General features: G+C 43.4%; 1 protein-coding gene across 1 annotated transcript in view; it reads right to left on the bottom strand.

The window, feature by feature from the left end:
* The window catches only part of Xrcc5 (X-ray repair cross complementing 5), an 87026-nt gene extending 64387 nt beyond the window's left edge, over positions 1-22639 (bottom strand). Inside the window, exons 1-8 of the mRNA XM_051154125.1 lie at positions 22480-22639; positions 18084-18197; positions 15793-15976; positions 13944-13992; positions 12590-12712; positions 7666-7857; positions 2363-2477; positions 1155-1293 (exon numbers count right to left, since the gene is read on the bottom strand). Of these exons, the coding sequence (XP_051010082.1) occupies positions 1155-1293; positions 2363-2477; positions 7666-7857; positions 12590-12712; positions 13944-13992; positions 15793-15976; positions 18084-18197; positions 22480-22500 (937 nt within the window). The 5' untranslated portion in view covers positions 22501-22639. The remainder of the gene's footprint in view (positions 1-1154; positions 1294-2362; positions 2478-7665; positions 7858-12589; positions 12713-13943; positions 13993-15792; positions 15977-18083; positions 18198-22479) is intronic.
* Positions 22640-26809: the final 4170 nt, after the last annotated feature.

Raw genomic sequence — 26809 nt, forward strand, 5'->3', positions numbered from 1 at the left:
ATCTTAAGCATCATTAGGCATCTGAGGATTTGAGCTCTTGAATATTCAGATATTCTCAGCTAGCTTCCAAGTCCTCTGGATAAAAGATAAACACATTATTTAAGCCAAGTGGGTGGGGTATATTTAGCACAGCTTTAAAGAGCCTAGTGTGCATAAGCCACGACAACAATCACAAATAATATTTCCTCCCAGATGAGTGTATCTGGTAGAATATAAAACCTGAAACTGACACTTGGAAGGATCCGGGGAAGAGCAACTCCAGGCGCTTTATAAGCTTCCTCTCAGCTAGTGAATCTGCACATTAGAATAAAGCCAAGTGCAAGTCCTGACACTTGACACTTTTTCCCCCCCAAGACAGGGTTTCTCTGTGTAGCCCTGGCTGTTCTGGACTCACTCTGTAGGCCAGGCTGGCCTCGAACTCACAACGATCCACCTGCCTCTGCCTCCTGAGAGATGGGATTAAAGGCGTGCGCCACCACACCCAGCCCTTGACAATTTTTTTAAAGTAATTTATTCACGTTACATCTCATTTGTTATCCCCTCACTTGTATCTGCCCATTCCCCCTCCCTCCCTCTTTCATCCTATTCCCCTCCTCTAGGTCTGTGACAGAAGGGGACCTTGTCCCTCACTATAAGATCACACCCTATCAGGTCTCTTCCTGGTAGCCTGCTTAGTCTTCCTGAGTGTCACCAAGAGGAAGTGGTCAAATAAAGGGCACCAGAGTTCATGTCCAAGTCAGTCCCTGCTCTCCACACAGTTGTGGAGAATGTGCTGTCCAATGGCTAGATCTAGATAGGGGTTCTAGGTTTACTGCATGCATTGTCCTTGGTTAGTACAGCCTGTTTGAGCTGACTCGCCTGAGTCCGGATCCACCAGCCTTAATGGTCTTGTAGGTTTCTAGGACCCTCTGGATCCTTCTATTTCCCCATTCTTCCTTACCTCTCTCACCTAGACACTTTTAAATTCAGAAGGATCAGACATATCTTTCCCAAAACCAGAGTTCCCCACTGACCCACAGGACCCAGAGTCTTACTGTTGCCTCAGCTGCACATCTGTAACTCAAAGAAGCGTCTCTAGGTGAACAGCCTACGCTGCCTCCCATCCCCCTGAAGACAAGCTTTCTTGAGTGGAAGTGTAGACGCTTGGTACATACCTTGAATAGTGTCCTCTTTGGAAACTTCAGTTTCGTCATCATCATTTAAACAATAAACAGTTTCTTTTTTTATATCTTCCTTCTTTAGGGTTCTTGCATCCACAACTATCCAACTCTTTTTAATTGTCTCCTGTACAATCTATTTTCAAAGGACAGATAAAGGGAAAATAAGGAAAGACTGGATACTCATGGACAAAATGAAAATCTAGCATACTCTCTGCGCAATTACTCTAGCTACAGTATTTAGCCTCTTCTTTCCTAGTATGCACAGTTTCATGTAATTCAAAGGGGAATAGCTTATAGCTGGCTCTGCATTCCCCTGTTCTCTGGTAATCTATAGGCACATATTGATTTCTGAATACACATATACTTTCTATAGGGAAATCCTCAAATTGCCTAATAAAGAGGGACCATACATTTTACCATAATCAAAAAGAAAGGGAGAGGCCAACAAAGGAAACTGGAAGACTGAGATGCTGAGAGAGCAGAGTGTCTTCCACAGGCACACTCTTCTAGACTCGGCAGAAACCAAACTAACTTAGAATTACCTCCATGGCCTCACAGTATGTTTGAGAATTAAGTTCTTAAACATATAAAAATATATCTATATATTTATTTCTCAGATTTAATTATACTTTTAGCATTCATTTAAAGGAAGAAGAGAGGCAAGGAGACTCACATTGAAGCACTAGATGATAACGGCCAAAGGCAACTGACCTTTGAAATGAGCTATGATGTAATGCACATGAGTAATGGCGCACAAAATGTCCCCGTTTCTGACGTTCTATAGATGCTACTGCTATTGGATGGCTAATAACTGAATTAGGTGTGTCTCCACAGGGCTATGCATAACCCTGGGGCATCATTGACATCCCTGCCATGGCATACAGTGACGAGCTAATCCATCACATTTTCTTCCTTTTAAAAGAAAAAGAGACAAAGGCCCGAATTCCTGATTGAAAATCAATGATCAACTCATCAAAAGAGGAAGAGGAGAGAATCAAGCCATACTATGAACAATTCTTGAAGCATCTCCTCACATGCCTTTTAGGTGAAAAGCTATATGGAGATTAAATCAAAAGGAAGAAGAGCTAGGGAGGCAGCAGTTATACCCTGAATGACTCACACATGGATTGTCAGCGCCTTACGTAAGCCTGTTTATCTGCCTGGTAACACTGCTTTTTAAAAAACATGCACTTACTACCCACCGATTTATAGGCTACGATCTTTATAGACAAGTTGGGGCCGATGGTCAGTTGGCAGGGCCAGGGCATGGACCGCCTCTCAATCTTCTTAAAGACACACAGCTGCCGTAGACTCTCACTTAATAAAGGAAAACACATAATGAAAGGCACAATTTTCAGATGTTAATTTGGACTAGATGGTTTAGTTATTTCACTAGAATGAGAAGTGAGCTGTTGTTGATTATAAAGATCGAGAAGCAGCAGGGGGTGGCGGGAAAATGACAGCCGTGGTTGGGAAGGAGCCAGAGACAAGTGAGCTGGCTTGTGAGGGTAGAACTCCAGTCACTTTGCTGACAGGGGAGAAGGAACCGCTCTGCCCTCCTCTAGTCAATCATTTCTTTCACCTCTTCTGGTGGTTCAGAAAACAAGAGACAAGAGGATCAGAGGTATCTGGAATCAGAGGTATCTGGGGTATCAAAGGCAGGGCACCAGGCTACAGCATCACTGCTCACAGTTCGTTAGTTAATGCCAAGTCCCCAAATAAAAGACATGATGCTTTTATACGCACACAACAGAGAGAGTTACATAATGCCACCCAGGGAATAAAGGAATCAGTAGTCTGTTTGGTCTTTATGTAAAGTATGTAACTCTACAGTGTTTTAATGCGGAGAAGGGCAGGAAGAAGATGAAAGTAACAGAGTGCTGCTTCGTTTCAACAAAGGTGGAATGCAGCCGGGAGCGGCAGCGCACCCCTTTAGTCCCAGCACTCAGGAGGCAGAGGCAGGCAGCCGCTGATGCTATAACATGGTTCTGAGGACTGGAGTCCGCTGAGGTCTCTGTCGCTAACTCGGTGGGTAATGTAAGGTGGTTTTCTACCACGTCATAGATTCTTCTTCCATCTACACCAAGGTCATCATTCGTAAGGTCTGGATTGCACACTTTGCATATATTAGATCATTTATTCCTTTGCTCTTTATCCTAATGAGTGCTACAAATTTCATCTCTCTTGTAGTCTTCTCTTGTGATAAAACCAGATTTATATTTCACCTTTTTTGTTTTGTTTTTGTTTCTGAGACAGGGTTTCTCTGTGGAATAGCCCTGGCTGTCCTGGATTTGCTTTGTAGACCAGGCTGGCCTGGAACTCACAGAGATGCACCTGCCTCTGCCTCCCTGAGTGCTGGAATTAAAGGGGTGCGCCACCATTCCTGGCTCCAGTTAAAATTCTTCCCTGAAAGTTTACTCTCTTGTCTTATTTTTATTTCTATAAAAATATGCTGACCTACTTCAATTGAGAACTTTTTTATACTCCTGAATGTCATGTATCAACAGATGAATGGAATTAACTCCTAAACAGTGTCCCAAGACACTGAATCCACACAAACTATTGCATAGCCACAGTTTGACTTCTCAAACACAGGACAGGAGATACAAAATAAACCTCCAAATCCTTTGCTCAAAGTAAGTGTGCCTCCAACTCTAACCAGGACTAAGACAGATAATAAAGATGGTCTCTCCCACAGTATCATGGACAAATGGAAAAAGCAGTCTCTTTTATTGTTAAATGGTACTTCAGAGATTTCACTCTTTTGTTTGTTTGATTTTCAAGACAGGGTTTCTCTATGTAGGCTTGGCTGTTCTGGACTCGCACTGTAGACCAGGCTATACTCCACCTGCCTCTGTCTCCTTAAACGTGTGTGCCACAATCACCTGGCCAGGAATTTCATTCTTTAAAAAAAAAAAACAAAATCATTTGCCTTTCCAATACCAAGGTGAACATTTTCCCTTTATAACACCAATATTGTAATGACACTGGCTATGAATTCTTTACATTTTGAGCTTTGACTTTGGGTGTTTTGGTTGTTTATATCTATCTAAGAAGGGTTCTGTTTGCTTATTTGTTGTAATAGGACTTGGTCAAACTATTTATTGATCTAAAGTTAGAAAGAAAAAGAAGAAGAAGAAGAAGAAGAAGAAGAAGAAGAAGAAGAAGAAGAAGAAGAGAAGAAGAAGAGAGAAGAAGGAAGAAGAGGAAGAAGAAAGAACGAAAGAAGAAGAAGAAAAGAAGAGAAAAGAAAGAGAAGAAGAAGAGAGAAGAAGAAGAAGAAGAAGAAGAAGACAGAAGAAGGAAAAACAGAAGAAGAAGAAGAAGAAGAAGAAGAAGAAGAAGAAGAAGAAGAAGAAGAAGAAGAAGCAGAAGCAGCAGCCCTCAATCAAAAAACAAATTATACCCTCCCACCCTCTAAAACCTGTATAAAAAAGTAAAGGAGCCAGGTGTGGTGGCGCACGCCTGTAATCCCAGCACACAGGGAGACAGAGGCAGGAGGATCGCTGTGAGTTTGAGGCCAGCCTGATCTACAGAGTGAGTCCAGGAGAGCCAAGACTACACAGGGAAATCCTGTCTCAAAAAAAAAAAAAAAAAAAAAAAAAAAGTAAAGGAACGATGACAGTGTCAGATATGACACCATTTCTCATAATTAACAATAGTTCTTGCAGGGCTGGCGAGATGGCTCAGTGGTTAAGAGCACTGGCTGCTCTTCCAGACAACCTGAGTTCAATTCCCAGCACTCACAACTGTCTGGGATATGACACCTTCACACAGACCTGAATGCAGACAAAAACACCAGTGCTCATAAAATAAAATTAAATAAGTTATTTAAACAACAACAACTACAACAACAGTTCTTGCTGGTACAGCCACAGTGGAAATTAGGAACTATACAGTTACACCACCCCTGGGCATCTGCCCAGAGGACTCTACACTCTGCTATACAGATATGGCCACATCATGTTAATTGTTGTTCTATTCACAGCAGTAAGGAAAGGAACCAGCCCAGCTGGCCATCAACTTAAGAATGGGTAATGAAAATGTAGCACACATACCCAAGAGAATTTTATTCAGGTTTAAAGAAAAAGGAAATTATAAGATCTGCAAGAAAGTGGGTAGAACTGAAAAATGTGTTAGGTGAGATAACCCAGGCTCTCAAAGATAAATATATATCCTCTCATATATGGATCCTGGCTTCTAATTTTTATATGTATGTATTTATGTGGGAAATGAGAAACCGGAAAGGGTCCATGAGAGGGAAAAAAAAGAGGCTTGAATTCATCCCCTCTGTGTGTGTGTGTGTGTGTGCGTGTGTGTGTGTGTGTGTGTGTGTGTGTGTGTGTGTGTGTGTGTGTGATTATAAACAGAACATGTAATATAAAGGTGGAAAGAGTAACACTAGAGGTGGAAATTTAAGTAGAGATGGGTGGCAAAGAGATGGGAGAGTCAACCCAAACTGAGGATGTATGAAAAAGCTATAAGGAGGCTGGAGAGTGGCTCAGGGATTAAGAACCCTGGCTGCTCTTGCATAGGACCCTGGTTCAATTCCTAGCACCCATATGGTGGCTCACAACCATTTGTAATTCTAGTTCCAGAGGATCCAATGCCTTCTTCTGACTTCTGTGGGCAATAGACATACATGTGGGCCCACACATATGCAGGCAAAACAAGCACAAAATAAAAAAAAAAAAACTTTTCTAAAAGTCTTTCTAAGCCATAGGAGAACCTGCTGCTTTGCTGTGAGTTCGAGGCCAGCCTGCTCTACAAAGTGAGTCTAGGACAGCCAAGGCTACACAGAGAAACCGTGTCTTGAAAAAAACAAAAAACACAGAGCTTTCAAGAGTTTGAGCAGAGAGGCCCAGGTCTCCTATGTGGGTGATCAAGCTGTCCCAGAAGTCACAGGACACTAAATGAAAATCCCAGGGACAGGTTACTACTATGGATTACTGGTATGGAAAATTTCTGAGATTCCCCCAAACAAAAGGGCTATTGCCATTACTATTTCCTGCACAAAAGAACTGTGTGGCAAGACCCTATTGCAGAGGGCACCATGTGCTTTGGTTGCAGAGCATTGAGAGAGCAAGCTTAGTGAGAAGCTCAGTGCTGCAAGGTGCTTTGCAGACTGCTGGGAGAACTGTCTCCAACACTCATACTCAGTCCACTACGTGAGCACTGGGTACTGTAACACTGACCTGACGGGCCCACTGATAAAACAGTAGCATGACTATTACGGCAACCAACCCCTCCAACCCCCTCCATGCTTGAATTTAAGGTCCACTCTACAGGAAGAAGACCACAGGTGGTACTGTGCACCCAGTCAGAAGCCAATGGCTATAGAAGTCATAGGCCCTAGTGAAGAACCCATTATTGTTCTGCAAAATGGACATGATGTCCCCCTCAAATTGTCTTTTTAAAAACTGTGTGTCTGTGACTGCGTCTGTGTTTGGGTATATTCACATGAGGATGCCATCAGGACCTCTGGAAGAGCAGGAAGCACCCTTAACCAGATAGTTCCTTCAAATTATCTTCTTCACATTTATGTTTCCATGCCTAGGTTAGTGGTGCTATGTCAGCTTCGGTCAGAGAATCTTTTTGTAGTAGGTGGCAATTACTACAGGGAGGACTGTAGTGCTAAGAATAAATGCTTGTTGGATGTTCAGCCCTAAATGGGGCATCTACATTATCCCCTACATGGCTCAGGGGACACTGTAAACGAAAAAGTAAGAGAAAGGGTGGAATGTTGTCTTACAGTCATACCAGACTGGGCCTGTCAATATTCCAACGGGGGAGGGGGGAGGGGGGAGGGTCTCCACAGTTTATAAGGAAGATCTCTGGCCCCCCACAAAGAGGAGAGCCATTTTCTTCTGCAGCCTAACCACTGGTAAGCTGGTCACCCATGCCCCCATAAACAGCCCTCACTGGGGAAACTCATCGGGTCTCCCTCCCTCTGACCCAAAAAAAGTGAAAGTAGAAGGGAAATAGATGGAAAAGGGGGGCTCAGCAGGAGTGGGAGGACCAGAAAGAAATGGAGGTGAATAAGATCAAAAGACATAACATACACAAATGAAAATGACACAACAAAAGCAATTATCTATAAACAATATATGCTAATAGAAGAACTTAAAAATAAAAACAATGGGTTTTGTGAAGAACAGAGTGGTCCAACAAATGTGTCCCCAGCTTGGAATAAAGACGAAATCTCATGCTCACTTCGGCAGCACATATACTAAAATTGGAAAGATGAAATCTCCTACACCATCCCTAAGGCATCTATATACGCCCAAACTTCAGTGGCGCACACCTGGAAACAGATGAGAACCCTGTGCAAACCAAGCACACTAATAAAAGGCAGATCAAGGTCCAGCTTTCGACTTCCTTAATAAAGTTCACAACACTTATTAAAGAATGACTGCTAAGTCAACAACGGAAGCATTAAAGAGACCTGTGATCAGGGGACCACATGGAAAGATTAAGAGATGCTGCCAGTGTCTCCACTTCCTACCTGAAGGAATAAATCTCATCCAGTCCGTCTTTGCCTTCCAACGACACCATGACCCTTTTCACCATGCGGACGCCTTCCTTCTGCAGCTCAGTAATTCCTTTCTGAGGGAAGGATGATGCATGCTGGTCCAAGCCGGAGGCGCCATCTCCTCTGTTTCCAGTGGCATCATTCTTGCCAATTGGAAAAGGCAGACTGTCAGGAAAGATCGCCAGTAAAGAGGATGAGCTTTGGTTCCAAATCTGGATTCCAACCCTGTGACCGTTACTACCAATGAGGAAGATGCCAGCCTGTCAGTCAAGCTCACACAGCTCCATAATTTTGTATGTTAAATGACCTGTGTCTACCAGCTTTAAATAGCTAGCACTCCTTTGATTTGATAAAAAGGGGAAACTGGCTGACAAAACCAAGTAACTGGAAAGGCAGGGCTCTCTGTGCGGCTCCTGAACAGTCACAGCCAAGTCCTGTGAGCCTTTCACTACATCTGTTCACTTTACATCATCTGCCTTGTACTGGTTGCTCTCTCAGAATGGCCTCTTCCATAGTGCTCTACTGTGCTCTTTGCCCCCAAATTTCTTTCTTTCTATTTATTTATTTAGGCTTTTCAAGACATGGTTTCTCTGTGTGGCCTTGGCTGTCCTGGACTCACTTTGTAGACCAGGTTGGCCCCGAACTCACAATGATCCACTCTGCCTTCCAAGTGCTGAGATGAAAGGCGTGCACTACTACACCCAGCTCTAAGGTTCTGGTATTGAAATTTAAGCATGGGAGTGGTCATCAGGTGATCATGATGGTGGAAGCCTGAGCAGAGGACTAAGTACCGTTCTGCCTTTTCTGTCCTTCCTATCATGTAGTGTCACAGCATCATCTGCCAGACACACATCCCCCACCAAACACCAAATTTGCATTGGTACCGTGAGCTCAGATTTCCCTTCCTCCAGACCTGGGAGGGGAAACTGTCTGTTTATTACCTCACCTGTATTGCCAGGGAAACAGGAATCACCGAAGCAAGCTCATGTGGCCCAACTCTACTACCTAAGAAGGACTCGGTATTTTTTGTTTGTTTGGTTGGTTGGTTTGGGTTTTTTTTTTTTACTTTTTACTGATTCTTTGTGAGTTTGGTATTATGCACCCTAAGACCACTCATCTTCCCATCCCCTCATATCCATCTTTAGGTCTTGCAACCTCACCCACAAAAGAAAAACCGAACAAACAAAAATAAATAAATAAACAAAACAAAGCATAGAATGTTAGGGCATGGTCTGGTGCTTTGTATTTAATTAATTGCTTAACCCCAACCCACACACACAAGATTCTCACCTTTCTACAAGCAAACCCTCAAGTATAGCAAAATGATACTGTGTTAACCTTGCCGCCAAATTATCCCAATTGGCTGAATAAATGCCTACACCTGGGCGGGGCAGACGAGCCTTAGATGGAGGTGAGGTTCTGGGGCAGAAGGATCAGGGGAAGGAGAAATGGAGAGACAGAGGCAGGAGAGGAGAAAGAGAAAGCAGAGTAGCCATGGATTATCATGAACAAATGACCTGTGGCTGGGAGGAGCCTGCTCTAAGGATCAGCGAAGGAGAGAGGCAGCCCAGATGAGAAATATGTGCAAGTGTTTATGGGCTATTGGACTGGAAGTAGCCCAGGTAGGGATTACCAGAGCAACTGGCATGGGATGTGGAGCTGGGAGCTAACAAGGTAGCTTAAGGAGTTTATACCTGCCCAGCCCCAGAATTTAAGGCTATTAAAAATCTACCAGGTGTCTATGTCTTTTATTGATATGATAGCAGGTTAAATAATAACCACCATAATAATTATAAGTATTAATAGTAAATATAGGAAGCTGGAGAGATAGGTCAGCGGTTACAAGCACTGACTGCTCTTCTAGAGGACCCTGGTTCAATTCCCAGCACCCACATGGCAGATCACTACTGTCTGTAACTCCTGTTACAGGGCATCTGACATCTTCATACAGACATAAATGGAATCAAAATACAAATGTACATAAAGTATAAATAATTCTTAAAATAGTAAATATTAACAGCTAATTTTCTACAATAGTAGTGTGACACAGTGTGTCTGTCCCACAGCATATCCTGCTGAAGGACTCAGTGTTTAATCTCTGATTTCAAACTTATAAAAATATTGGGAAGCAACAGTCTGAGGAAGAGAGCAGGAAGAGCTCACTGACTGTCACTAAAGCCAAAGGTTAAAGTTCAGAAGAATGCTTCCTAGAGCAAGTCCATGCAACACTGATCACAGCAGAACGCTGGGAGGCTATCGATGGTCCGCAGGGCTTCTACGGGGATATATAAGAGGGTATGAAGCTGAGGATGCAGCTCAGCGATAGGGACTGACTGCCTCATATGCACGAGGCCCCGAGTCCAACCCCAACACTGTAAAGAGCAACAATAATAAATAAGAGGCTGTGAAACATAAGATATGTAAAATTTGAATGCTAGTGTGGACATTAAAATCTTATACAGGAATCAGAATGTTCCTAAACAAAAATAAAACCCAATTCTGTTACCTTTCTCTCTAGTTATTTGTTTGAAGTGAGGTAAAATCTAGGTTGGGATTTACAGATATACATATACATATACATATACCCAGAGACTAGGGAGATGGCTCAGCACTTAAGAGCTCTTGTTAATCTTGCCGAGGACCCAGGTTTGGCTCTCAGCAGCCATCTGGAGGCTTACAACCATATGTAACTCAAGTCCCAGGGATTCCAATACCCTTTTCTAGTCTCCACACACACAGGGCACACACACAGGGTACACAGACATGCATGCAAACAAAACAGTCAAACATAGAAAATAAAAATTAATTTTAAAGCATGTTAAATAATCAAATCCATACACAAACTGAAAAACCATCCAAATACATTTAAGAGAATATCATCTATGGTACTTTAGAAATGCTCTCATCTAAGCACTAGCATTGATTTCTCATATCCTAAGTCAGTGGAGATTTCTGCTTCCATTTTCTGAAAAGAACCTAAAGCAACTGAGATAAATAAGTGGACCAGAGAGGCTCAGTCACTTGACCAACAGGGTGAAGCTCTTGAGCTACGTAGAGCAGCTCACTTTATTTTGTTCTTGCCAACACAGGTGGCTGAATAAGGTAATCTTTTCAGTTCACCCAACACACTGTAGGTTACCCCTATGTGGGTGGATACTGTAAAAGCAAGCAATCATTCCGCTTGTTATACTTAAGGCTTTTGGTGTTACCTTTTCCTTTCCCCTTTTTCTTTTTCTTTCTTTTTTTTTTTTTTTTTTCCCGAGACAGGGTTTCCCTGTGTAGCCTTGGCTGTCCTGGACTCACTTTGTAGACCAGGCTGGCCTCGAACTCACAGCGATCCACCTGCCTCTGCCTCTCGAGTGCTGGGATTATAGGCGTGCGCCACGTAACTTTTTCATTTACTCGGCATGCCAGACCTGAAAGGCCTGCATTAGACATTGGGCTAAAGCACCCGCACCCCCACCCACCCCACCCCACCCCGTGTGTCCGGCACAGGCAGTCTGCAGAAGGAACTGACTGTCACTCCTGCATCACCCAGGAAGAGACAAATAAGCATGAGGAACCTCACCCTAGAAAAAGTTACAGTAACAGTTCTTTCTATTCTGCATTTGACCAGAGTGGAGGAAAGGAAAAACTATGCCGGAGGACCAAGTGTGTTTTCAATGAAAATAAAGCAACTGACGATACATGGAATATCCTGAGCAGTAGTACAGGGAAAAAACATATCCAGGGGAACAAATGCAACCAGTCAAGTAACAAGCAAGTGGAAGAAAGACCACATTCCTTCTGCTACTCTACTGTGGTACTCATATTAATAATAATGATGATGATGATGATGATGATGATGATGATGATAGGCTTCACACGCAAGGCAACCTGAGACCGAGGCTGGGGAACTGAGCTAAGCTGGCCTTCTGAAGCCGAGAAACCTCAGCCCAGTAAGAAGTGTCGCTTAAAAAGCACTTAATTTCTCTGAAGTGCTACCTTAACAAGTGCCAGTGTGGTGGCTCGTCTGAACTCTTATCCCATGCGGAGATGTCCCTCAGCAGTCTTAGAGGGACATGCATGCATGCAAGAGGGGTTCTGAATCCCCCGCGGCAGGCAGGCTAAGTGGCCAGAGATTACCACTCTAAACTGAAGGCCTCTTAGTGCAGTTCTCAATTTGAACAGTGAACGTCCCTGACCAGATTAATAATTCAGCATCCTGTACCATCACTCTGCTTCGGCCAAAAATAGGGCAAGAAGAAATAGGTTTTAAATGCAGCAGGAAGGATTAGTGTGACAAGAATTTTTTAGAGGGGATTTAAGATAGAGAAAGGAAATGCTAGAGGGGAAATTTAAGTTGCTGTGAGAAGAGCGAATCTCTTCCTTATTAACTATAAAATACCCATTTTCTCCCCAAATTTTATAATACACATAGCAAATTACACTGTATTGTGTGTCTGCACCCTGAGAAAGGGTTAAACATAGACATGGACATGCTAAAAATTGATTCCTAACAGTTTTGTCTACTCTCAATCTACAATTGTCTATAGTCTTCACTCTGAGCCATGGAAGAAACAAACTACCTGCTGCTGCTGTTGTCTATGGAGACAGGAGATAAACTGTATAACCTCAAAAGATTTTTTTTTAATTGCTTGGTCCTTTGGATGTAAAAGCAGCACGCTGCTATTGAGCTCACCTCCTCTGTATCACTATTTCATTTATCTCTTCATCACCACAGCTCAGAACAGTCCCATAAACACAAGCCTAGCTGATACCTGTACGGTGACCAGCCAGTCGCCTAGCAGACTGCTACTCAGCCAAAAGAGAAGCCTCCATGAGCCGCCCGCACAGGGCCCCACTCACTGTCTAAGGGATGCTGGCATTTTCCTACCCATTATTCTCAGAGTCTTACAAGAACTGCAGGGAGATGCCAGACTTCTTCAAGTTACAAATGATAACATCCAGTTGATCTTGGCTGAACGGGCTGCTGAGGTCAGTGAAGATTTCAATATGTTTCTTCCCAAACTTCTTCCCTCTAAAAGACAAAAGAATCACATTACCAAGTCATTCTCTGATGGGCCGGCGAGTGGCTCAGCATGTACAGACAACTGCCCTGCAACTGAAGCCTCAGTTCCATCACCAGATGGCACGCACGCACGCACGCACGCACAGAAGGCGAAGAAAACTAACTCTAAGAAGTTGACCTCTAGCCTCCACACATGTGCTGTAGCATGTGCACATGTGTGCCTGTGCACACTTGTGAGGGCATACACACACCCACACACACCCATACGTGTGTGTGTGGGTGTGTGTGTATGTGTGTGTGTGGTTTTTTTGTTGTTTTTCGAGACAGGTTTTCTCTCTGTAGCCTTGCCTGTCCTGGACTCACTTTGTAGATGAGGTTGGCCTCGAACTCATAGAGATCCTCTTGCCTCTGCCTCCCACTGAGTTGAAATACACTTGATCACTGGGCAGAGAGAGGCTAAGGGCTGACTCTAAATATAATTGTTTAAGATATAAGTATATACATTCTCCAAGTCTAAACCTTAATGTTCAGTTGAGTTTCTATTACATACATAATCAACTCCATTAGTTTGCACTTGGCTCAGCATTACAAAACATACTATTCTTGCATCCCTAGCTCTTATTCCTAACACTGGGACTTAACACGATCCCTTCCCACCTGCACAGCTTCAGAACGTAAGCAAGGGATGCCCAGGTATAAGACAGTATCAGCCCTGCAGCTTCACTGTCCAAATATCCTGCTAGGGTACTACACATGGGGTCAGCTGCAGGATTTTGCAAAGTAAGCAGACTGAGAAACAATAATACAGTTTCAAGCCTGGGATGTCAGCGCTAACTATCTTTCCTAACAATGCATCTGTATGTGTTCAAGGGCATACACTTTTCAGGACACAATAATTAACCAAAGACTGGGTTAGGAAGTTGACAGAGATACTGTGACAGCACACCAATTACTTCTGGATCATATCACTTAGTACTTTTTAAAGCTTTGGAGTAATTAGTTTAAGTGAAATAAGAAAACCAACATATGCCAATGCTTATTTCTCCCAGAGAAACTCCCACCAAAGGAGGTCCTTTGTTTTAAGCTTTCAAAAACTAGAAAGTGTATCGCTGACTTCCGCCAAGTCTTCTTTCTGCCAGACTAGCATGCTACATGAGTAACAACAAACCACACAGTCTCCTGACCACATCAAGCCATGCTTTTCCCAGAAAGCCTCGCTTCCCTCAGGTGAGACACTCACATGGTTTCACGCTGAATCAAATCCATGCACACAATCAGGGCGTCCAGGACTCAGCTAGTTAAGGGTAGAAACAATGCCAACAGTTCCTTCATCTGGTGAACATCACAGCTTCTCCCTGCACAGCCCACACTACTGACAGCTGCAGGCACTCAATGACTCGAAAGGGCTTGCCCGTGTGCCCCCTTCCAGATTTTATTTCATAAATGCTATCAACATATACATCCTGACAAATAGTGTTGGGGGAGAAATAAACACAAGAGATTTAATGTATTCATTTAACAAGAACCTTAGGATGTCATTTAACAGCACCTAGAACCCATATTTGGTAACCAGTCCATTCTTAAATACAAAGCAAGTCATAAGGCATGCAGCATTTGCAAATCACTCCAACACAGCAGCACCTCCCAGTGGTCAAGAATGGTATTACCAATTGTTTAGAAAAGTGCTAAGAATACACCCTTAAAATTAGAACCCTAATCTGTGTGTGTGCACACCTGTGTGTATGTGTGCACATATGTATATGTTTGTGTATGTTTCTGTGTGTGTGTGTGTGTGTTTTAAGACAGGGTTTCATTTTCACAGCTAATCTTGTCAATTTGACACACTTGGGAAGCCAAACCTCAACTGAAGAACTGTCTGCATTACACGGGCCTCTTGGCATGTCTGTGGTGCATTTTATTCATTACTAAGTGGTGTAGGAGCCCAGAGCACTGTGGGTGGTGCCGTCTCTGAACATGAGCCTGGGGAGAAAAGCCAGTAAACAGCCTTTCTCTCTTGGTTTGTGCTTTAAGCTCCTGCATTGGCTCCCTTCCATAACAGAAGCTAAAATAAACCCTTTCCTCCCCCCAAGTTGATTACAGTCAGTGTCTAATCACCCCAACAGAGAGGCAAACTAGAGCAGGCCTCTGTGAATGAGGTAAGAAATGAAACACCTCAGCTTGGCTAGCAACCTAAGTTTCTGTATTAAAAACATCCTTCACCTGGACTAGAGAGATGGCTCAGTGGTTAAGAGCGCCACCTGCTCTTCCAACGGTCCTGAGTTCAATTCCCAGCAACCACATGGTGGCTCACAACCATCTTCTGCAGATAAAGCACTCATATGCAATAAATAAAATAAATAAATCTTAAAAAAAAAAATCCTTCACCCAGAAGAACAGAGAAAGTTAGCACTGTAATCTTCTGAATACAAAGGGCCCCCAGAGGCTCATAGGGAGTGGCTCTCTGTGAAAGGATCAGGAGGTGTGGCCTTGCTGGAGTGGGTGTGGCCTTGTTGGAGGAAGCCTGTTGCCAGGGGTGGACTTTGAGGTTCCCAATGCTCAAACCGGGCCCAGTGTCACGCTCTTCCTGTTGCCTGCACATTGAGATGTAGAACTCTCAGTTACTCTCCTGCGCCATGTTTGCCTGCATGCTGTAACCTTGCTTCCCACCATGTTTCCTGCCATGATGAGGATGGAGAAAACCTCTAAACTATAAAAGTTGCTGTGGTCATGGCATCTCTTCATAGCAATAGACCCCAACTAAGACAGCCTCCACACCTGCTGACAAGCAGTGCCTCCAACCCCTCTCTCCCCGTCAATGTATGCATGTACTCCCTAGGATTCCCCCCCTCTCCCTTACTTCCCAACCTCTCAGTATCACAATGCAGAGAGAGAGCAAGAGACTAGAAAACCTGGAGCTGGCCATTCGTTCATTAACTAATTCTTATCAATTATACAACCCCTTTTCCTCAAAGGAAAATGGGCCCAGATAGATGTTTAGGTCTGGGACTACGGGAGAGCCTCACCAAACTCTACTGTGATTCTTCAGATAAAGGGAAATGGTCTTGTCTTCTTGGGGACAAAAAGGATACTGTCAGCTTGTCGAGAGCTTGGCTGGATTTTGCTTCCGATGTCTTCCAGCAAATTAAAATCTGGTAGCATCAGGTGTCTGTGCACTGTGATGCTCTGATACTGGTCCTCACCAGCAAGGGCATTATCAGTGCCTTCTGTACCGAAGAGGACTAAGGCGATCTCATCCTTGCTCTCTGAAAATACCTAGGAAGGAATATCCAAAGGTCGAAGAGTGTACTCAAACAGCTTGGAAACAAGAGGACAGCTAACCTTCAGGGAACAGGAAGATCATACCTCTGAGGCAGGTCCCCAGGGCCACCAGATATTAAACTAAATGAGCATGGGGCCTTCTGAGAGCTCAGATGACAAGCATACACCACCACTCCCAGGTTACAGAATTACTTTATTCCTCAAAGCAACTCTGGCATTGAAGCATCCTGTTAGATGTCTCCAAGACAGTCCCCATCCGTTCCTTTTCTCCCTGCATTTGAAGGTTGCTTCTTATTAAAAGAAGGGAGTCTAATTCCCTCTCCATTCTTAAATGTGAGCTGGCCTTAATGACCCATTGGAAAATACAAAGCAAAAAAAGGGCATTCTGGGATTTCTAAAGCTAGGCCGTAAAAAGGCACACAGGCAGGGCCTCTGGGAACTGTTTCCTCTAAGAATACTCCTAGACTAGCTGCTACCTTGAGAGGCTCCCAAACTCCATAAAGAGGCTATATGTAAGGGGGTCTCCGAGTTCATGGCTGCCATAAGGCATCATCACCCAGCTCAGTGAGTATGCTACCTTGAACATCCACACCAAGTAAGCCTTCAGATAACTCCAGCCGCAGCCTCCATCTGGCCACAATCGTCTGAGATCCTTCAAGGGAAAAACACCTACCAAAATGGTAGCTCGTGCCTGTAATCCTAGCACTCAGGAGGCAGACATGAGAACTGAGAGTTCCAGGCCAAGCTGGGCACTGTGGGGCACACCTGTAAACTCAGCACAAAGGAGGCAGAGACAGGCGCATCTGTGTGAGTTTGAGGCCAGCCTGGTCTACAAAGAGAATCCAAGACAGCCAAGGCTACACAGAGAAACCCTGTCTCAAAAGAAAGAGAAAAAGAGTGAGAGAGTTAATTAGTTGCAGGCCAGGCTGAACTGGAAAAGATAATTGTCTCAATTAAAAAAAAAAGGGGGGGGGGGGCAGGGTGAGTAGTAAAAGAGGGGCATGGTGGCTAAAATATTCCCACCTTGACAAGAACTAGAGCCTGAGAAACGATTTCTGGGCGTGCCCAGGAGAGATTAGCTAGACTAGATTAACCTGTGGGGAACTACCTAGAGTAACTGAGATGGGAAGCTCCACCCCACCCTAAATGTGAGTGACACTAAACCACATGCTGGAGTCCCGGGCGGACTTAACACGCAGGAAGTGAGCAGAGCACCAGCCTCGCCTCCCTCTGTTTCCCACCTGCAGAAGCCATGGCTGCCTCACGCTCCCACAGCACCACTTCCACGGCAGACTGGACCCTGTAACTGTGAACCGAAACAGACCCTTCTATGTTGAAGTCGCTTTGTCAAGTATTCTTAGTGCAGAAACAAGTAACTAATCAAAGGCGCTGGGAAAAGAACCCTAACTGAGCCTACCTCATCGAGACCATCAGCCATGAACAACGACTTCTTTTTAACGTCACTTAAGATATTAAGTTTCAGGGCTGGAGAGCTGGCTCAGAGGTTAAGAGCACTGACCATTCTTCCCAAGGTCCTGAGTTCAATTCCCAGCAAGAACATGGTGGCTCATTTTCATCTATAATGAGATCTGGTGCCCTCTCCTGGTATGCAGGTGTACATGCAGGCAGAACATTGTATACATAATAATAAAGAAATAAATCTAAAAAAAAAAATTAAGTTTGGAGGTACTTTGTTACGCATTAAAAAATAAAAATAAACAACTGAACTAGGCACAACCAAATTGAAGGGTTTGCTCAAGTTCCTGGGGTTAGGAAGTAGCAGGATGAGACATGGATTCTGACGCACATCATCTGCCTCTAGAGACTGTACCTTTAAGCATTTTATATCACTTTTCATTTCTGCTTACAATTGTTGTGTCTAGAGAGGGGATCGGAGCAGGAAAAGCAGACAATGTTGGGCGCTAGGGGTGGGCAGGCTTGAGTAATGTAAGAGAACCGTCCAGATTCTGCAAAACACGGGCTGGAAATAGCCAGGGGAGCGTCTTATGTTAAGAAGTGAAGGGGAAAAAAAAAAAAAAGAAGTGAAGGCAGTAAGTGTTCAGAACATGGGTTACAAGCTCAAGGTTAAACTGAAACTTACCTGCCGTTGGAGAAACATAGTCATCACTTTCTTTGCTTGTTCAAATGGGGATTCTTCACCAGGAAAGGAGTTACCCATGGCAACGCCCACATCCATACACAGCACAACAGCTGCCTAGAAAGAAAGTCCCAAAAAGTACACAAGAAAAAAGAAGTTATTGGCAAAGTTTCTGAAGGGGGTCCCTGAACTGCTACGTAGAAGAGGAATGGTAAAGGGAGGGGACATATGCTATGGACAGAGTGCATGTAAGACATGTAAAGTTACAAAGACAAAGGAGGTCATGTGACTAAGGAAGTTGCAATCATAAGCCATGGCACCAGGGGCATTCTGGGTTTATTTTCCTATTGCTGTGATAAAATGCCTTGACAAAAGCAACTTAAGGGGTAAAGCCTTTACTTTAGGTCATAGCTCCAGGTTCAGCTCATCACAGTGAGTCTTTCCACATCAATTACCATAATAAGACAATCCTGGGGCTGGTGAGATGGCTCAGTGGTTAAGAACATTGTCTGCTCTTCCAGAGGCCCTGAGTTCAATTCCCAGCAACCACATGGTGGCTTATAACTATCTATAATGTGATCTGATCTGATACCCTCTTCTGGCCTACAGGTGCACACGCAGATAGAGCACTCATACATAAAATAAATAAAATCTTTAAGCTGGTGATGGTGGCTCACACCTTTAATCCCAGCACTCGGGAGGCAGAGGCAGGCAGATCTCTATGAGTTCCAGGCCAGCCTGATCTACAGAGTGAGTTCCAGGCCAGCCAAGGCTACACAGAAAAACCCTGTCTCAAAAAAAAAAAAAAAAAAAAAGTCCATCCCAGGCCATAATTCTAAAGTTTGTCAAATTGATGATTAATACTATCACAATATTAATAGGAAATAAAACAAGCTAATGCAAACTGGACACATGTGAAGCTCTATGTATTTTGCATATACTGCAAAAGACCTAAAGTAATAACTCATAATTTCAAAGTAAATTATAGATTTGAGTCAAGATGATAAGGCTTCAACATTCTATCCTGACGAACATTTTGGTTTGTACAAACACTATAATATATTGAAGAAAGAGAAAGAAGGGTCTTTCAGAAAAACAAAAACAAAAACAAAAAAAACAAAAAACAAAAAAACCTAGATTAGCAAGCCAGAGACCTGGGGTCTAGGCCCATTTCCACTAATTAGCTCTGGCCTCTGAACGTCAGTTAACCTCACTGTTAATTCAGTCACGCATGAAGCTGTTGGACTAGATGAGGTCTAAGGCCAATTCCAGAATGAACGATCTTGATCCTCCCAGTCTCATGTGTGCTTTCTGCTGAGCAGACAAAATGTGAGCAATTCTAGCATCATAGCTTATGAGACAAAGGTTTTGAAATGATCAGTTAAGAAGGCACTAGTTTCTGAGTCAGCAATCGTCTGTCTCTAGAGGTGTTTGAAAAACTTGGACTAGCTCCTATACTAGGGAGATGACTCCTAAATTTGATTTTTTCCAACACACAAAGGAAATGCTATATTCCCTCAGTCCATACAGAATAGAACCCACATCACACACTGATAGCAACAGATTTCAGAAGCTGGTAGTAACTTATTCGGGGATGAACAGTAATAAACTACGGAGTACCTTTGGAAGGAAATTGATTTACATCCCACAGTGAGTCCCTCAGCATAAAAATCACAAAATACACTGGCTGTGTTTATTTTATATATGTCTACAAGTCTTCATTTAAACAGCAAACACTAAAAGACTATAAGTCTTCTGTCAAGAATTAGAGAGTCAGAAAAGGGTGTCAGAGAGTTTGACAGTATGAAGATTCTAGTCTGGAAGAATAGTCTATGATACTTTAAATTCTTCTTCTAGAAGCAATAAGAAAACCAGGGAAGAGAAACTGGGAGAGTACAGCAACTCTTCATTTCTACACAGAAGCAATGCGCCCTGCTAGGATTTTATTTAAAGTACATCTGCCACAAATAACAATGCAATAATAATAATGTAGCTCCTTCCTGGGAGCTACAAAGTTTTAAGCATCTGAAAGAGGAGGTGAGCCAGTTGAAGAATGGATAAAGAAACTGTGGTACAATTACACTATGGAATACTACTCAGCTATTAAAAACAAGGAAATCTCAATATTTGTGGACTAATGGATGGGACTAGAAATGATCATAATGAGCAAGTTAACCCAGAAGCAGAAAGACGCACATGGTATATACTCACTTATAATTGGGCACTAGCCCAAAAGGCATGTCCCAGGAAAGCCTTCACTTACCAGGAGATTGGGATAGATGTGAGGACATCCTAAGACTCTAGGTAAGAGAAATATAGGAGATAGGGAAATAGAAGGACCCAGAGGGTCTTAAAAACCTACAAGAAGAACATCGTGATGGGTGGATCAGGGCCAAGGGGAGTCTGCTCAAACTATTGCACTAACCAAGGACAATACAAGTAGTAAACATCCAACCCTTACTCTGATCTAGCCAATGGACAGGACATCCTCCACAGTTGTGTGGAGAGCGGGGACTGACTTTGACATGAACTCTGGTGTTCCATATGTGACCACTTCCCCTTGGTGGGGAGGCCTGGTGGCACTCAAAGAGAGAATAAGCAGGCTACCAAGATGAGACTTGATAGCCTATGACCATATAGTGGGGGAGGAGGTCCCCCTAGGTCATAGACCTAGGAGAGGGGAATAGGGTGAAAGTGGGAGGGAGGGAGGAATGGGAGTATACAAGGGATGGGATAACAATTGAGTTGTAATCTGAATAAATTAATAAAATTAAAATTTTAAAAAAAATCAAGTGAAGGCATTAATAATAATATAAGATACTCAGAAGAAAGGGTGTATTAATGTACTCGCTCCCCAGGAATGATAAATTTTTAAGGTGACAGTTATGCTAATTACTCTGATTTGATCATCAGTGTACATTAACTAAAACATATTTTACCATATAAAACCATGTAAATACTTGTCTATCAAAACCCAAATTTATTTTAAAATGTTTATTGCCTTCTATATAACTCTCTCAAGTCCATTCCTAGACACATTGCTTTTAACTGTGTTAAATAAATGCATTTTTTTTTTTTTTTTTTTTTTTTTTTTTGGTTTTTCGAGACAGGGTTTCTCTGTGTAGCCTTAGCCATCCTGGACTCCCTTTGTAGACCAGGCTGGCCTCGAACTCACAGCGATCCACCTGCCTCTGCCTCCCGAGTGCTGAGATTAAAGGAGTGCGCCACCACGCCCAGCCATTTTTCTTAATATCAAAAAAAAAAAAAAAGAAAAAGAAAAAGAAAGAAAGAAAGAAAGAAAGAGGAGGTGAGCAACATCATAATGAGGCCGTAATTTAATCAAAATTTCTCAAGTAAGGGCAGAGGAAAATAGAGATCAGTCCAATCAACCCCTATTTTGTGTGCCTGTGTTAAATGGATAGGTAAGTGGATGAATAGACAAATCCTCGCAATTACATCTCTCTGGTGATCAAAAATCACTTTAAGGGGCTGGAGAGATGGCTTAGTAGTTAGGAACACTGACTGCTCTTCTAGAGGTCCTGAGTTCAATTCCCAGCAACCACATGGAAGCTCACAACTGTCTGTAACTCCAGTTCCAGAGGATCTGACACCCTCTCACAGATATACATGCAGGCACCAACGCAAACACAATGAATAAATTTTTAAAATCACTTTAAAGCTCACTATAATTGTTTTTATTACTCTAGGAAGCCTGGAGTCAAAGATTCTTAGCAATAGAGCAGTTTGAGGTTTGTTTTGTTTTGTTTTGTTTTTCTCAGGGCTCTAAAAATAGATGGCTTGGGTTCACATGAGTATTTTACCACCTATGGAAAGGGGACCATGTTCTATTCACTTGTTCTTCATGTCTTGGTTTTCCTACTTACAAGCTAAGGACAATAATGTGCATCTCACTGTTTGGTGTGAAGATTTAATGAACTAGGAATAAAAAGCTCAGTTGTGCCCCACACAGTAAGCTTTCAATAAGTTCAAGACACTAAATTATTATGAAGGTAATAATGACACGTTATATTTTGAGTAATTTCATTCACAGGATTCCCTACCTGAAGCTCTATAAGCCTGTCACATAGGGGATGATTTTGGCTAACAAAGATTTTTAGAATCCAGGTTCAAAAGCAATAAGCGACGCCTCCGTTAGCAGGTGGAGTGGATAGAAAGAACAGGGCAGCTAGGGAGGGAGGGAGAAGGAGGCGGCGAGGCAAGGAGGATTATGGGGGCGTGAAGGTGGACAACGCTCAAATGCAAAACTCCAACCCCCAAGCATTTCTCTTTGGGCATTCATCCTTCAGTCCTGGCACAGCTGTGATCCCACAGTTCCTGCTACCGAGCCACCCTCTGCAGATCCCCGGCTTAGGTAACGCAAAAAGTACGCTCTCAGTACCTTATTACCGGACCACGCCATGTTGCTGGTTACAGGCGGGTTGGTTACTTTTTCCGGGCGGAAACCTACAGTGTCGCAACTCAGTTCCCAGCGACCTACTGGCCTAGTCCACGGGACACCTCGCTCACAGCCTAGACTTCCGGCTCTGCGTGTAAGGGGTGGGGAAAACTCTGAGCTGTGAGCATGCGCAGATTTCTTTCCCTGCCTCCCTAGTTAAGGCTTTGTTCTCTTTGAGCTGTTGAAAACGCTATTGCTGGGCTGGCTCTAACTGGCTCGACCTTTTAAAGCGTTCATCATCAAGCCTGCTGACCCCAGTCCCACCCCAGGGACCCACATGGTGGAGAAAAAGAACCAACTCCTACAAGTTGTCTTCTGACCGCCACGTGCCCACAATCACAATAATAGGTAAACGTAAATAAATAAATTTAATAATAAAAAGTAAGTAAGAGGCTGGAGGAAATGGCTCACAGGTTAATATGTACTGTTTTTTGGCAAGGGTGAGGCTTTCAGGTCCCAGAACCCATATCAGAGGCTCAGAGGTTAAGAGCACTAACTGCTCTTCCAGAGGTCCTGAGTTCAATTCCTAGCAAACATATGGTGGCTCACTACCATCTATAATGTGATCTAATGCCCTCTTCTGGCCTGCAGGTGGCCTGGCAGGCAGAACACTTTAAATAATAATAAATATATAAATTTTTTTTTTTTTAAACATATCAGGCAGCTCAAAACTCCAGTTCTGTGAGATCTGACGCCCTCTTCTGGCCTCCGCGGGCACCTGCCGTCAAATGCACATATCCACATACAGACGCATGCGTACACGATTTTTAAAAATAAAAATTATCTGGACCGGACGTGGTGGCGCACGCCTTTAATCCCAGCACTCGGGAGGCAGAGGCAGGCAGATCGCTGTGAGTTCGAGGCCAGCCTGGTCTGGTCTACAAAGTGAGTCCAGGATGGCCAAGGCTACACAGAGAAACCCTGTCTTGAAAAAACCAAAAAAAAAAAAAAGACCAAATACTTGGTAGTACTGAACTAATAATAATCCATCCTGCTATCAGCTCATATTGGCACTTTGGAGTTCCTCTACATAAGATGAGTCCAGAGTGTCACGTAACTCCTCTAAAGCCTTCTAAACAGGCCGGGAGGTGGGGTGGCGCACACCTTTAATCCCAGCACTCGGGAGGCAGAGGCAGGCAGTGTGTGGACTGTGAGTTCGAGGCCAGCCTGGTCACAAAGTGAGTCCAGAACAGCCAAGGCTACACAAAGAAACACCCGCCCCCACCAAAAAAAAAAAAAAATTTTTTTTTTGAAGCCTTCTAAACACGATACAAAAGAAAGACTGTACAGATGCCATGACCTTAGGACCAATGCCAAAAGAAAGAGTGAGAATTGTCCTGGGAAAGACGTTTAAGGAATCTAAGAAGATGACGTTTTCTAGAAATGAAGCTGTCGGCTACAGGGAGTGTTCACCAGCCATTTGCAAGGAAATTGCCCAGCAGCCCTTTCCTTCTGACGACCCTTGCGCAGAAAATACCTGTTTTCTAGGCAAAATGATGCAAGCAATGGCTGGTTAGACAAAAGGCCCACAGACCTGGGTAATGTCTGCAAACGTCTGCTCAATCTGGTGAAAGTTCGATCAGATTCTCTCTTGTTGAAAATTGGCCTGGAGAAAACAGGAACTAAAAGTAAAATGATTTGGAGAATTCTTAAAGAAGTCTTAAGGAAATGAAAGTTTTTTTTTTTTTTTTAATTGAAGCTGAGCTGGACATGGCAGGCCCACGCCTGGAATCCCAGCACTCGGGAGGCAGAGGCAGGTGGATCGCTGTGAGTTCGAGGCCAGCCTAGACTACAAAAGTGAGTCCAGGACAGCCAAGGTTACACAGAGAAACCCAGTCTCATAAAAACAAAACAACAAGAACAACAACAACAACATCAAAAAGCTGATAGGGATGAAGAGCTGCCTCAGCAGTTAGGTGCATTGGCCGCCCTTGCTGTGGACCAGGGCTCAGTTCCCAGCACCCACATGATGCCTCACAACCATCTGTAACTGCAGTTCCAGGTGATCCTAACACACTCTTCTAGGTTCTGTGGACACCAGGCACACAAGTCATACACACACCTACACACAGGCAAAACACTCATACCCATAAAATAAACAAAAATTAAGAGGAAACTATAGAAGTCTAGACAGACATGTTCAGTGCCCAGGATATTTTTTTTTTTTTTAGATTCATGTTTTTATTTAGATGAAGAGTTCTCTCTCCATCCCTCTGTCTTCCCTCCCTTCCTCCTGCTCCTTCTTTCACCTTCTTCTCTGTACCCACATTCCCCCCTCCTTCCCAAGGCAAGTCTGTTTTCTAGAAGAAATAGAAAGGGGTTCTAGTAACTGTCTTTTTTTGTATCTACACTATCTTCACGGAAGTCTCACAAACCATCCTCTTCCAGGAAGTTAGAAGGCCATGCTCCTGAAAATGCATGGATTTTGAGCATTGCTTGACCTAACAAAAAGCCTCTGTAATTAAAGGCAAAGGAACAAACATTATTAATGTAACAGAGTGCATGGCTACTCTTTCTGAAGGGACTCTGGCCACCCCAGCATAACAAACATTTTTTTTTTTATGTTCATTGGTGTTTTGCCTGCTGGAGTTACAGACAGGTGTGAGCTGTCAACATGGGTGCTGGGAATTGAACCTGGGTCTTCTGGAAGAACTGCCACTGCTCTTATCCACTGGGTCATCTCTCCAGCCCCCACATGGGAGACTATTGTGCACTGAATGTTTGTGTCTCCTCAGAATCCATTTGTGCTGATAACTTGGTCTTGGGGATCCTGAGCTGATACTTTGTGGGTTTTGCCTTTTTATAATCCTTTGGCTAGCAATAGCTAGGGCCTTACCTAGAGAACTCTCTCTGGTCTGGTCATGGCCAGAATCTTTTTAATAAAAAGCCTCTAGTTTACTAAAACCAAAACTTGAGTCAGACTGGTGACTCTCTGAATGACCCCAGACCCACAACAAAACAACAATTGTTTTAAAAAGTAAGATCTATCACACTGTAATAGTTAAAGTTCATAGGGCCAGGCACGGTAGCACACACCTGTAATCCCAGCACTTGGGAGACAGAGGCTGGAAGATCACTGTGAGTTCAAGGCCAGTCTGGTCTAAAAAGCAAGTCCAGGACAGCCAAGGCTACACAGAGAAACCCTGTCTCAAAAAACCAAAGATAGATAGATAGATAGATAGATAGATAGATAGATAGATAGATAAAGTTTGTATCACTCTTGAATGTGTGTTGAGATCAAAATTTTCATCCAGTAATGAAATTCCTTAAGACAGAAGGTAAACAACTGAAAATAGCTTCAGGAAATCCCTAAAACCGACCAGATTACCTAGGCCCTTCCCTCTCAAAAGTATACAATAGAGACTACTGAGGGTCACGCTCAGGGAAGACAAGCTGCCTGCCAGAAGCAGAAACCATTTTAGCTGCCTGGAGGAGGTGTAGACCAACTGAGTCACTTGGAAAGGAAACTCCTCAACCTATTGCTCTGCCAGCAGGCTGTGCAGTATGCTCTGGGTTTCCCTGCATTGTGAGCTGTGGCCCACACTGAGGAGGACTTTGGCGATACAGCTGTTTTTTAATCATTTCTCTAATTAACCCCTGTAAGTAACGCAATAGAATTAATTGGTTCACCAAGTTGGACTTTGGTGGTATCCGTGATCTGTGTCTGTCATGGGTTCTGTTTGACTTTGGTAGTCAGCTTTAGGAGGAGGAAGCAGCCAAATAAAGGACTGGACCTTGGCAGCTAGCTTTAGGAGTATAATTTAATATAGTTTTAAGCAAGGAAGAGGGAATAGGGGAAGGGCAAGGCCTGCCAGAGCCATGTTTGTCATGTTCGGGCCAGCTAGAGTCCCTTCACTACCTAAGTGATGACTGCATGAGCATTAGAACAAAGATGTGCAACTTTTTCCTCTGACCAGACAACTGTGACATTATCATGGACAATCTGGAAACACATTAAAATCCTAACAGCGATCGTAGAGCAATAATGTCATGTTCAGCTACTTTCAGCAACTACTATTTTTTTTTTTTTTTAAGTCCATGGTTTAGAAAGCCTCGTGTAAGTAAGTGAATTGAGGTGAGGGAAATAAACTTTATGTTGCCTCTTAATCCTTTCAACAGTATAAACCAAAACCCGGTGTGGGCATTCCAAGGTCAAAGAATAAAGCTCTCAAAGGAGGAGCTGGAAAGATGGTTCAGCAATTTAGGGCATTTCCAAGACAGTCTGGGTTTAGTTCTCAGCACCTGCCTGGCAGCTCGGAACCACCTGCAAGTC

Source organism: Acomys russatus, chromosome 12 (assembly GCF_903995435.1).
Source record: "Acomys russatus chromosome 12, mAcoRus1.1, whole genome shotgun sequence".
NCBI lineage: Eukaryota > Metazoa > Chordata > Mammalia > Rodentia > Muridae > Acomys > Acomys russatus.